The sequence below is a fragment of the Hippocampus bargibanti genome, linkage group LG06 (genome assembly GCF_051943395.1).
Source record: "Hippocampus bargibanti isolate YZ-2025 linkage group LG06, ASM5194339v1, whole genome shotgun sequence".
Lineage (NCBI taxonomy): Eukaryota > Metazoa > Chordata > Actinopteri > Syngnathiformes > Syngnathidae > Hippocampus > Hippocampus bargibanti.
In genome coordinates, this window is record NC_142739.1 from 9,408,348 (window position 1) to 9,422,723 (window position 14,376).

General features: G+C 41.9%; 1 protein-coding gene across 1 annotated transcript; it reads right to left on the reverse strand.

Moving 5' to 3' along the window:
* Positions 1-2,882: 2,882 nt before the first annotated feature.
* Positions 2,883-13,832, reverse strand: nes (nestin). Its single transcript, XM_088999047.1, is given in 5 exon segments — positions 2,883-6,886; positions 6,888-9,015; positions 9,651-9,727; positions 12,049-12,173; positions 12,829-13,832. Coding segments are annotated over 5 exon segments (5,853 nt in total). The 5' UTR covers positions 13,630-13,832; the 3' UTR covers positions 2,883-4,164.
* Between the last annotated feature and the right edge of the window lie 544 nt (positions 13,833-14,376).

Genomic DNA, 14,376 nt, shown 5'->3' on the forward strand with positions numbered 1-14,376 from the left:
ACAGCTTCAGCTGTTGTTAAAGCACTATATAAATCACTATGTATTGTATTGTATTTTATTGTACAGTGATACCTCGGTTTTTGACCATAATCCGTTTCAGAAACTTGTTCGAAAACCGATTTGTTCAAAAACCAAAACAGCATTTTCCATTAAAATCAATGTACAAAATCTTAATCCGTTCAAAGTCTAGAAAACAACTTTTTAACTATTTCATCGCCTAAACCGAATATAAACTTAATAATAGAGCAGGTAATGTGTAAAATTCTATAAAAACAAACTTTTATTTTCACCAATTTTCTTTCTGCCACCGGGCGTGTTGGCACCTATCCCAGCTGTCTTTGGGCAAACACAGGGCACACTAACTTTTCAAATCATCCTCTGCTTGCTTTAAAATCATACTATTCAGGAGATCTTAACCAAATATGTCTGCATTTCGCAAAAATAAAACAACAACAATATTAATGCGTCGGTCACAATGAGGAAGACGTGACATATAAGGAAGTGACGTATAAGGTAGTCGAGTGATGCATTCAGATGCACTCAGTTTGGTTGAGGACCAAATTTCAGTTGTATACCGGGGCATGAAAAATATGACATTTTTGGTTGAAAACCGAATGGGATGAGAACCGAGATGTTAGAAAACCGAGGTTTTACTGTATTGTATAAATGACAGAAACACATAGCTCCTTTAGTATTACCTAAAACAACACATAATATTCACAAATTAATTTTCTATGTCATGAAAGAGAATATGAATTCCGGCAATGAAGCATTTGTCATGGAGGATAAACATTGTGGAGGCTCAGCAGAGTCATGTGCAGCTGTTGCTAACACAACCCAAACACTGATTGCACGCCGCCGCGCAACCTCGCCTATTTTTAAAACAGTCATACAGGATGATGGAATAATTGGTCACTCACTGCAACTACGTGTCTACGTGAAAGATACCCTGATGCCTGAACTCCGTGTCAATCTTGTTTCGCTTGTTTTCTGACTTTAAATACCACAGCATTATCATTTTAACACAACACGTTGGGTATATTGTATTAGACTTCAAGGGTTAATTTCAGGAAGAACTTCATCCTATTTTTGAGGTGAATAGTGTACAGGCTGGTAGCATCGTTAGAATGGCATTCGTTTTAGTGTGTAGCATCACAATTAAAGGACGACCGACACCATTTTTTTGTTTCCTAACTGACATCAGAAAAATGTTTTATAGCATCTAAAATACCCAAAACACGCAGGCTGATAATTTTAGTCAAATTCAAAACACCAATAAAAAATAAATAGTTAAAGTGTCCCAAAACTACTTCAAAATGACCTCGGAGATGCAGAGCTTCACGCCAGGATGTCTTGCCTTGCTCTACAATCAAAACAATGGCTTCGGATTCGGAGAAGATGCTTTCTTGTTACTCATCCAGTTATGAATATGATTCAAATAGTTCTGAAGAAGAAAGCATGAATGTTTTCAATCGATTAAAGAAGTCATTCCGTGTCATTTTGAGGCATCTGGACTGAAATGTAGCGTCCCAGAAAATGAACAACATGGCGCTCAGGCTCCGATGGAAATGGATTGATTTGTCTGCTGGGAATTTGTCAACTAGTATCAAATGGTAGTCGTGGTGCAACACACAAAGATTCACCATCGCGTTATTTATGTGTTTTCCTTCTAATTTCGCCATCAACACGGTTCAACACGAAGTTTTCAGATGAAAAAATGTACCCAAAATGCATTGTGTGTCGCTTTCTCAGTCAGGGGCGTTCCTGACATGATGTCACGTCAGGAATCGTCACCAACTCGAAAACAAGACTTCCTGAATATTCAGTGCAAGTCTTAAAACGTAAAATATAGCTATATGCGGTGGAATCTTTGTAAAATATGCTCAGGAGAAGTCATTTGAAGTGATTTTACAAATTATGGACATAACTCGTCCTTTAAAGTTACATGTTTTGTTAGGCAATTCAATTATGTGAAAGATGTAACACTGCTTTATGTATGTGTCAATTCAAATGCCTATAGGGGATTTTAACATTGGTTGTAATGTATTATTTGATTGTGTTTCCAACGAAAAGTTCAACTGGTTATAGAAGTACTTAAATATTTGTAATCAAGTATTGTTACAGGTGGTGGCACGGAGAGCAACTGGTTAGCAAGTGCCCCATCCTTCCTGTGTGGAGTTTTCTGCCTCTGTGCGTTTGCTCCCACATTCCAAAAACATGCATGGTAGGCTGAGTGAACACTCTAAATTGTCTCAAGGTTGCGATTGTAAGCGTGAATGGTTGTTTGTCTATATGTGCCGTGCGATTGGTTGGCAAAAAGTCCAGGATGCCCCCGCCGACAGCTGGGATGGGTACCCGACATGCCTGCGACCCTCATAAGGAAATCCAGTAATTGTCAAATGACATTCATTCAAATATTCATTGGAAAATTGAAAAGTCACTCATTCACTGGACCTTTTTACTTCCTGTCATTGAATAAATAAAGGCAGTGAGGAGTAGGTGAGCTAGCATTGTTCACTGGGCTACTGATGAAATGTGATGAAGATGAGGATGAGGTGGGGGGCGTTGTTGCATTTTAATTTTGATGGGTAAAAAGTCAATTCGGCAAAGTCACACATTGCTTGCTCTCTTTCGGGCATTTTTTACTCACCGCCCCTTCACCGAAATGTTCCTTTAGTTCTCTGACACTTAATATTCTTATTATTTGTCCAAAATCACACCCAAAAATCTAAAAGGCCCGGTTGTATTTCACAGAGGAGATCTGCCTTAAAATTATCTCAAATCTTTTTCAGCAAAATTATTAACTCTGAGCTAACCCGCCATAAAATCATTTGTATTACAATGGTATTTGATTGCAAAAAGACAACACAACATGGTGAGTATCTTGTCATGACATTTATTGGATTTAAATGTACTGTTGACTCTACAGTCTAATCAGTCAATCAATCGTTCAAACAATTCAGATTTGTTGGTCATGGAAAAAAAAAACGAAATAAAAACATTTCTTGCTGGGTGGGTTTTTTTTGGTCATGCAATCTGCTATTATTGATCACAGCAAGGAAGTGAAACATGAAACATGAGCTCAATTCGATCAATAATAGGTAATCAATGATTCACTCTCCACTCAAGGGCCTGAAACACAAACATCAGGCAAAGAGAACTGATAAATTCCAACTCAACATTGTATACTTAAACACAAAAATAGTCAACTAAAAACATTGCATTTTGTCAAACGAAAGCCAGCTAGCTTAAAGGACAACCAACACCATTTTTTAAAAAAAAAAGTTTTATAGCATCTAAAATACCCAAAACAGCAGGCTGATATTTTTAGTCAAATGCAAAACACCAATAAAAATGACTTTAAGTGTCCAAAATCTGCATAAAATTGAGCTGCGAATTGGGCAGTTTCAGAAAGTCCCGCCCCCAGTTCGGGACCTCACGCCAAGACGTGTTGCATTGCTGAAAAATCAAAACAATGGCTTCAGATTCAGAGAATATGCTTTCTTGTTACACATCCAGTTATGAATATGATTCAAATAGTTCTGAAGAGGAAAGCATACAAGTTTGCAATCGATTAAAGAATTTATTCTGTGTCATTTTGAGGCAAACGGGTGGGGGGAATGTCACACCCAAAAATGGCGACCTGCTCCCGTGAGGAATGAATCAGCCCGTTTCCACAGGCTGATAAATTCCTTCCATGGAGCTTGGATGCCCTCTTCTGGCGGCTTTTGAGTGCAACATCAAGGTTTTCAGACAAACAGTACAGCAAAATACATTGATGTGATGGACTGCTACAATGTGTCTTTTTGTCGGCCGGGGGGGGGGGGGGGGTCCTTTAGTGACGTCACATACAGACTTGTCACCAACTCAAAAACAAGACTTCCTGAATGTTCAGCGCGAGTCTTAAAACGTAAAATATAGCTATCTGCGGCTTTGTAAAATCCGTTCAGTAGAAGTCATTTGAAGCCATTTTACAAATTATGGACACAACTTGTCCGGAGACGTCGGTTGTCCTTTAAAACAACTGCTATTTTAACACACATCGAGCAGCAAAAAAATGGAAGAAATGAGTCATCCATTTTCACAGGTAAACTATCACACCAACTATAATTGATGATTTCTTGCTGTCCTTCTTTCAAATGTTACATTTTCAGAAACACCAGTTTATTCATCCCCAGATGACCAGGACCCTCCCTGAACCTCAGATTCTTCAGAATGCATTGACACCCTGGTCAAATGATCCTCCTTCTTAGCGGCACAACCATGGGCAGAACTCCCATTGACTGCCTTCCCCCAGTCCAACTCATTACCAAACTCCATGTCATGAATGCCAGACATGACCATGGAAGTGTCATCTGATCCATAAGCGGTGGCCACCTCCATGGACGACGCCCAGGAGTCCCGCTTGTCTTTGACATTGGTGTTGCGGGATTCGGGCAAAGAGTCTTGCTCAGCAAAGATGCTGTCCTCAGTTGGAATCTCTGAGGAGATTGCAACGGGTTTCACTTCAAATTTGGACGCGCCATCTCCTGCTTCTTCATCAATATGAGTCACACCAAATTCTTCTTTATGTTTTGGATGTTTGATGTTAACATCCTCATTGACTTTCTCCGGAACATTCCATTTGTCTGCTGCAAGGGTAGTCCAAAGGTTCTGGTTATCTTTGCCATTGGGTTTTGGAAATTTTGACACAAAGTCCTTCATAGCAAAGACGAAAGATTCTTTGGATGCAGTCTTCAGGGAAATCTCAACGGGCTTCTCGCCAAATGTGATGGCATTTTCACCATTACCAATTTCATCACAAAGATGGCTCACAAAAGATTCCGCTTCATCTTTTGTATGACTGATGTCAAGGTCCGCGCTTGTGTCCTCCACAATATTCCATTTATCTGCTAGAATGTTGACATTGTCTTCTTCCACGGAGTAAGTATAGTGTTGGAGGAAACCTTTTTGGTTCTGAGATTGACACTCTAGCTTCTCCTGAAGCTCTTTTTCAACTTCTCCTACCCAGTCAAGCCCACTAGGGACCTCGCTAAAGGTTTCATCAGCATGTGTCACCATGGAAACATTAGACTCAAAGTCATCCTTTGTTTTCTCTGAAGCTTTGAAGGAATCTTGGAAATCTTGTTTAAACTTCGCTTCATCTTGGAGATATCCGCTGTCTGGTAAGTTTATATTTACAGCATTTTGTTGGTTGGAGGTTAGATCCTGATCTTCTTCCAAATAGTTAGGTGGAGAGTCCAAGTGAGATTGGACAAAATCCCTGAGGTCTAAATCGTCTTCTGCTTGGGCTTCAAGATACGCGCAAGATGGTACGTTCAGCTTGTTGGCCTCTTCTTGTTCTGTGGTTGTTATTTCATGCTGAACTTTCTCTCGATCTGGAAAGTCCAGCTGAGGTTGAAAAAAGTTCCGATTGTGTTCCACTTGGACTTCAGATTCCATGCAGGATAGCAGATACACGTTTTGTGATTTTTCTTGTTTCAATATTTCATCTTGGACCTCCATCACATGGTCATCCGGTGAGTCCACCTGAGGAGTGATGAAATCACTGTGGTCCAGATTCCCTTCTACTTGGACATCAGGATCCATATAGGATGACGAGCTCACTTTGTCAGTCTCTTCTTGTTCCGTGGGCATGATTTCCTCTTGGAGTTTTTCTTCATCAACTGTAGAATCCAACTGAGGCTGCACCAAATTTAGATTGTGTTCCAATTGGACATCAGATTCTGTGCAGGAAAGATAGGGCACTTTCTGTGTTTCTTCTTGTCCCAATGTTCTATGTTGGACCTCCTTCTCTTCCATCCCTCTTTTCTCATCATCCTCTGGCGTGTCCAACTGAGGCGGGATCAAGTCTTCAAGCTTCAGATCATCATTTATCTGGACATCAGGATCCATGCGGGATGACAACTTCTCTTTAGCCGTCTCTTTGTGTTCTACGCTCATTATTTCATTCTCGACCTTCTCATCATTCATAGTCTCAATCTGGAGCGGGAACAAACTCATGATGGTCTGGTTATGTTCTACTTGGATGGCAGATTCTTTGCTAATTTCTTCTGTGGTCATTATTTCATCCTGGACTTTCTTTCCATCATCTGGAGTGTCCAACTGAGGCTGCACCAAATTCAAATTCTGTTCAAATTGGACTTTAGATTCCATGCAAGACAATGAGTACACTTTCTGTGCTTCTTCTTGTTTCAATATTTCATCTGGGACCTCCTTCACATGCTCATCCGGTGATTCCACCTTCGGAGGGATGAAATCACTAAGGTCGAGATTGTCTTCTACTTGGACATCAGGATCTATGTCGGATGGCGAGCTCACTTTGTCAGCCTCTTGTTCCATGGTCATTATTTCAACCTGAACTATGTCTTCATTATAAGGAGACTTGCCCTCCTCTTGATTGTCCAACTGAGGTGGGATTAAATTCTCAAGATCCAGATCATCTTGGATGTGGATGTCAGGATCCATGCAGGATGGTAATTTCCCTTTGCCGGCGTCTTCGTGTTCTACTCTCATTATCTTATCGACATCATCGACAATGTCAATCTGCGGCGGGACCAAACTCCTGGTGTCCTGGTTATGTTCCATGGTAACTTCTTGTTCCATGGTTATTATTCGTTCTCGGGCCTCCTGAAATTCCAAATTTTCCTTGGCATTCCCATTTGAAGAGTCCATCTGAGTCTGGATGGAATCCTTATGAACCTGGTCACACTCCACTTTGAGTTCAGATTCTTTGATGAATTCTTGTCCCATCTTCATCATTGCATCTTGGACCCCCACCACTTTCACCTCCTCCAACGTTTGAGGCTGAACAGAATCCTTAATGTCCAGTTTGCTGTCCACTTCGATATCAGATTCTGGGATTCTTTCTTGTTCATCCTGGGTCCTCCTTCTCTTTCATCTTTTTTCCCTCCTCCTCATCTGGAGTGTCCAACCGATGCATGATTGAGTCCTGGAATTGCTGATCATCTTCTACTTTGACATCAGAATTCATGCCGGATGGCAGGTTCCCTATGAATTTCTCTTCATATTCCATGGTCATCATTTCATCCTGGACCTTCTTCTCATGATCCACAGTATTCACCTGAGGCGAGACGAAATTCCTGATGTCCTGGTTACTCTCCACTTGGGTGTCATATTCAATGATGACATCTTGTTCCGTGGTCATTATACAATCTTGGACCTCATGCTCTTCCACCTTTCCCTTGACATCATCGTTCGAAGAGTCCCCTAGAGGCTGCACAGAATCCCTTAAAACCTGGTTGCATTCTATTTTGAATTCAGTTTCCATCATGAGTTCTTCTCCCATTTTCGTTGTATCTTGGCTCTTCACGACTTCCACCTCCTCCAGAGTCTGAGGCTGAATAGAATCCCTAAGATCCAAGTTACTTTCCATTTGGACATCAGATTCTGGAATTGCTTCTTGTTCCTTTATCATCATTCCATCGTGGACCTCCTCCTCTTCCACCCCCTGCCACCTCTGAGGTTGAATGGAATCCATAAAGTCCAGGTTGTGTGTGACTTGTATGCCCGTAATGACTTCTTGTTTCATGGTTACTTTTCCATAGGCCTCTTTGTCATCCTCAGGAAGCACCACTTGCCTCTCATTGGCCACCTCTTCAGTAAAGTGGCAAGCGTAGCTGTCAATTGAAATATTTTCCAATTCATGCTCCACAAGTTGGTCTGTCTCGAGTTCCACATGATCGAAACCTGCCGCTACTTCTTCATCGCAATGGTCCTCACTGATTTTCAAGGTTTGTTTTTCCATTCTAGAAGCTTCCTGATCATATTTTATATCATTTTCTACCCTCTCTTCATCACCTTCCTCACAAAAATCCTCCATGGTTCCAAAGTTTTTGGCCTTGCTTTTGTTCCAATCAGGTTCACTTGCTTCTCCTGTCTGCCTATCATACTCACCATCACTGGACTCACTTTCGTCCACAAATGACGCTTGTGTGTTGACATCCGTCTCGTCACTGGCGTACCGGATGAGTGGACGTGCATCTGCCAGTGTGTTCTCTTGAGCATAGCTGTCACTCTCTAGCTCTGTTCGCCAGGATACTGAGACATTTTGGGAGTCCTCGTTCTCTTTATTTAAGTCTATATCATCAGAATGTTGAGACCTTTTTTCACATTGAAGCCAAACCTCATCATCTTGCAGCTTCATTTCACCTCCTCTTAGCTCAGAACTTCTTTTTAAGATGTCCTCTTCTGGTTCCGCAAACCGACTTTCTGCTTCTGGTTTGGGTTGACTTAACTCAACATGGATCTTCTTTTCAATCACGCTGTCCCATGTGTCCATCTCTTCTGCATCCGGATACAAAATGTCCACTGCTTCTGTTTCAGTCATGCCCAGGGTGGAGTGGCTTATTTCCTGTTTTATCTCATCTATTGGGTTGAACTCATCTTTAGAAAATGGACTGCTGGTCTTGAATTCCAGGGTGGGTTCCAGGAATGCTTCTGTTCCAGAACTTGATGTTTGTTCCTGCTCATCTTCCACCGTGCATGGCTCGCATGCCACTCTTGCAGCGGAACTGAATATCTCCTCTGTCATTGTCAGAAGTTCTGTTTTTGATGTGTGGGAGCTTGAGTGGTGTGGGGTGATCTTATTCTTCTCTTCAATGATTTTTGACTCTAGCCCTTCACTCTTTGGTGATTTTGACTGGACCTGAAATCCGAAAGATGCTGTATCGTCCTTTTCCTCACTATATTCCTCTTCTGCAAGTTCAGCAGGATGTTGCTCATGTTCATCCCCAACAGGAGAAGATATGTCTTCTTCTTTTTCATCCACTTCCTGTGCTCTGAACCTTTCCACTGCTCCATCGTGCAGTATTTTGGGATAAGGACATTCTTGTTTGGCCACCATCGTATCTTCACCTTTGCGAGTTTGGCTAACGGTTACGGGCTTGCTTTGCAAGTGTGTCGTTGAAGTTATCGGTGCTCTTCTGGCAGACGCGATGGTGTTACAGCGAGCAGGCAGTTTGTAATTCCCTTGTAAAGGCTTCACAGGCATGTCTGTGGGAGAGAACATGCTGTCAATATATTACAAATATGTAGATATTGTAAAATATGACCTTACAACTAAGATGTAATTGCATTGCTGGCTTGCTCAGTGCCATGGAAGTGAGCTATCGTTAAAAGCCAGCTCCACTACAGAGCCCCCACACTAATGGACACTATTGATCGCCGTTTTCTTATGGTGCATTTCCATTAGGTGCCTCTTGCTTTGTGCATGTCCTCTGCTGCTCCTTGGATAAAAACCAACCCCCATAGAAACCTCCTAATCTGAATAAATTGGATGAGATTGAAGTGAAGGCCCATTAGTTCAACTGGTATAATGTTAGGGATGTTTTTGCAGTTGGTGTTTCACGAGTCGTGATTTCATTGGCAAAGTAGACATTTATGTGGCACTTTAATTCATTAATTCTGCCAAATAATGAACTCAGAATGGATGATGTACTAAAACACAACTATGTGACTTGTCCCAACCAAACAGCGGCAGGAAAAAATAAATGAATTAAAATTTAAAAAAATTAAAAATAAAATGATCTAGTGTAGTCTTGCTCTTCAATGTTAATTTTATGAAGACAAAAAACATCCATTTAGTGTCTGTAGCTATGCAGGTGATGATGACATCCTGGCATGTGTACCTTTTAGTGTAATATTTCTGGAGTCTTTCAGAAGAGAGACATCATCTCGCCGCAGGCCCTCACCATCCAGCAGAGCTCTGCAAAAACAGCAGAATAAAAAAGATGCTCAACTTGGACCCATGAAGCTCTGCCTGGGAGGAAGGTAAGTGTGCAGTCGGTGTTATGGTAATGAAGGAAAGGTTCCCACTATTGGTTAGACACACACACACACATACACACACACACACAAACACAAAATGTCTCCTGATAATTATTAGCTTAATCACTAAATCACATTTTTTTGTCTCCAAGTTTAAGTCATAAACTCACTAAATGAATAGTCGTGCCATGTGATAAAAGAGTCCTGACACGTCAACAGTCACTATAATTTAACAATACTCAGGAGCAAGTATTATTTACCCTCTGGATAGAAGAGCTATCAGAGCTGAGGACTTGTGACTATACTTGTATTTCCATCTATATCAGTATACAGTGGGGCCTCGGTTTACGAACGCCTTGCCTTACGAACTTTTCGGTTTACGAACATTAAATTTATGAAAATTAAACCTTTGATTAAACATATACTGCCCCTGGTGGCAGAAGGAGAATCACAATGTCCATTGAAGTGAAGTAAAAAAAGCATTGAGAAAAACGTTTAATTCTTCAATTTTTTGTTGAATTATATCAATATTTGTATTTTCACAAAGTACAAGAGGCGGTGTTTTTTTTATTGTTTAGGGGAGGCGGTGGCTGGAACAGAGTAATGGCATTCCGATTCACTATGAATGCCCTTAAATAGTCATAGTCTTAGTACTTTGTTTGCTTTGTTTGTTTGTTTGTTTGTTTGTTTGTTTGTTTTTGGGAGGATGTGTGCCAGTCTTATCTGGAATTTAATCTTGAAGGTCTAATGATTGAGTCATATGCAAATAGTGTTAAATGTCATATATCGGTTCCCTGGTGTTATTCTGGAATCCCACAGCTCATAAATGTATGAGTTGTATGGGTCAATATATTGGGGGTGGGGGGGGGGGGGGGCTTGGTTGTTAGATGATGGATTTGTGTGTTTTATGATATGACGGGGCACTAAGGGGGGGGGGGGTTGCACTTTCAGGCTCCATAGTGGATTGAGGTCATTGGCGGCAGCAGGGCAACTCGGGCTGCTGCTTCAAGGACGTGACCTTTGGAGTCCCAAACAGCTGCAGCCTTGAATGTTATTTGGCTGGGGAAGATCCAGTTTGGATTGGAGTGACTCGATCACACTTGGTCACACGGTCGCGCTTTATACGTGTGTCATATCTATTACCGGATACAAGGCAAACCCTCTCTGGCTCACAGATGAACTCAAGGAGCCAGTTGATTTATTGTGTTGTTGACTTTATTTTTTACAAGAGCAGCACCCTGGACTGGTGTGCGGTATATCATTGGGTAAATACAGTGGGTGTAAAAGGTCTACACATCCTTGTTCATATGCTAGATATACCCAATTGAAATATTTCCCACCATTAATATGATCTTTAACCCGTGCGACTCAATTGAAAGTTTTTTTTTCTCAAATATTTTCAAGAAGGGAAGGAATAATAATAATACACTTCATTTTAAGCGCCTTTCAATGCTCTCAAGGACACTTTAGTCACAGACAAGCATAGGTACAATAATAAATAAAATACAATCACAAATAGAATACAATAGATAAAATACAGTTATAAATAGAAACAAGAGAAAGAGCTACACAGAAAATGCGATTTTAAATAGGTGGGTTTTGAGATGGGATTTGAAGGTGGGAAGAGAATCAATGGTATGAATGTTGGGTGGAAGTAAATTCCAGAGTTTGGGGGCAGAGCAGCTGAAAGCCCTGTCCCCCATCGTGCTGAGACGGGCAGGGGGGGGGGGCATACCGAGGTGAAGGGAGGAAGAGGATCTGAGGGAACGAGAGGGAATAGAAATTTGAAGAAGGCCAGATAGGTAAGGGGGGCAAGGTCATGGATAGGTTTAAATGTATAAAGCAGAATTTTAAAGTTGATTCTATATTTGTCCGGGAATGGTCACCAACTGAATAACGTGGTTGCACAAGTATGCACACCCTCTTGCTAGCACAAATGTTGTGTTCAGAATTACCAAATCACATTTAAATCCATGTGAAACACACTCTTTGTCTAACTATGCCTGTTCCTCTTATTCATATCAGTTCAGAAGTTCTCGAAGCATTTTACAGAGATTTTATGTTGTTATTTTGTTGTTGCGTTATTGCAGTAGTCTAAATATTTTTTTACAAACACTGACTGCTATATGTCTTATTTGACTGCTAAACTCCCATACAAAAATGACAAAGGTGTCTTGACTCCCAGCCTTTGTTGGGATGATGATTATGTTGGACGTGAGATCTTATCAGGCATCCAGAAGGTATTGTTTTATTTTCTACCTGTAGGTGACCACCTCCAGGCCCAGCGACATCTTCTGCTGTAGTAGGCCTCGGTTCTCCTGCACCAGCCGATCAAGCTGCTGGCCCAGATGCTCTTTCTCCTTCTCTACACACTCCCAGTGCTCCTGTACATACGACACCAATATGAGATGGGGGTTAAAGGGGTGAAATGTCTAAGCTTAGTTTCGATGATTAGATGACTCCTGCAGGTCACTTGTCAAACAGACAGGAATCCGTTTGCATTATTCGATTGTTGTTGGGCTTCCTGATGAGGAAGAGGGCAACTGGGAATGATCACAAGTCGGCACAATAGGATACACTGCCTACTTCGTGGACAGGAAGTATAAACATAGCAGTGGATCATATGGGGGTCCATTTCTTGGTGTGATATTTAAATCCACGGAAGGAAACTGCAGTGATCCGAATGACTGACTATGAGAGTCATTTGAATTGACAGTCAGTCGAAAATTGGCAAAAGGTTAGTAAAACAGTGACAGTATGATTTTGAATTTAAGTTCAAAGTTGAGTTTTGAGTAAGATATTGAACTTGTATTCAGTACAAAGCAAAGCTGTGTAGTTGTAAATTTATACCATACAATTATATTTACATTGTTTTTGAAGAAGTCCGGTCACTTGTATGCCAAGATAATCACTGTATTTGAATTTATTGAGATGCACATTTTATTAAGTAGTCACTGGACACTCAATGTACTCATTGACATACAATTGATATCTAAAACAAAACTTTATGAAACATTTCGATTATTGTGGTTGCTTCACCTGAAGTGTGTTTATGTATTGTCTGTGTTCTTCCCTTTGCTGATGCGCCGTCTCCTCCAGTTGCCTCCTAACATCCCCTACGGAGATCCGCTCTCTCTCCAGGGCCCTCAGATGGGTCTGGTACTCACTCTTGTGGTGCTCCACCTGACTCAAATGTGCTGATGTCTCCTTCAGGCTGTCCTCCAGTTGGTCTAACTGTCCTTGGTAGACTTCCGCCATCTCATGCCATGCCCTGGAGGCCTGTTGGTTGAGCTCCTGCTCCAGCTGAAGGAGGTCCAGATTTGGAGTGGTACGTAGTGGTATTGAATGGCTCACTGTGGTTTGCAAGTGGGCCACCTGTGCTTGGTGGTTCCGAACCAGGTGATCCATTTCCTCCTCCAATTGCTTGATTTTCTCCCTGAGCCACCTCTGAGCCCCGTGTTCCTCCTCCAGCTCCTTCCTGCTCACCTCTATTTGCGCCATGACCTCCGCTTGAGCCAATGCCTCTTTCTGCCAGTGATGCTCGACCATCTGGATTTCCTCACTTAATTTGCAGACCTCCATCTGAGTGTACACCTGCTCCCTCCACACCTTGTCTAGCTCCGCTCTGGCCAGATGGAGATCTTCTTTCAAATTCTTCTCCCTCACCGAGGCTCCGTGGTGGTCGTGCCGATGGGCTTGGATCTCTTGAGCCAGCATCATGTTTTCCTCCTCCAGGACCTTGACCCGGCTTAGATAGCTCTGCAGCCGGCGGTTGAGGTCCAGCATTTGGTGCTTCTCCTGGGCCATGTGACGGTAGTGTGTAGTGGTGTGCAGGTCCATTGCAGAAAGGATGCAAGTGGTGGACACTGAGAGTGGACCTGACAAGTGAAGCTGCTGCCTGGCCGTCAGAGCTATTAAAGGGGGAAGACAAGGAGGGTGTGTGCGTGTGTGTTGTGTGCGTTTGTGTGTGTGTGTGTGTGTGTGTGTGTGTGTGTGTGTGTGTGTGTGTGTGTGTGTGTGTGTGTGTGTGTGTGTGTGTGTGTGTGTGTGTGTGTGTGTGTGTGTGTGCGTGTGTGCTGTGTGAAGAGACTAGAGAATGAAAGGGAGGAGTGGACCGAGGGGCTTTGGTTGGTGGGTATTGGGCAGTGGGGTGGGAGAAAGGGTGAAGTCATCTCTCGTGTTAACTCTTTAAATACAGACCAATTTCAAGATATGCACTTTAATTCGTTTGAGTGTCCCTTAGATTTAAACGGTTTATTCCCGTCACATCATGCACTGTTCTGTTTGTTAATTCCTCACAGAGTTTTGGATTGGATTGGATTTGCCTTTATTAGTCTCGCAGTGGAGAAATTTGTGCTTCCTGGGTGACTTTTTATATTTTCAAAACCGGATTTCCATAGGTTTAATTTCACTTGCGAACGAGATTACGGTAAATAGATTTAAATACGTATTCTTTTTTAGGCGATATCCTCTTTTCCTCCTCTACTGGAACGCCACATTTAGTTCGATCACCGAGGTATGATCCGTGAAATGCTCATCAACTGGCAGAAGATGACGATGAACATTCCCACAAACAGTAAATCGGTC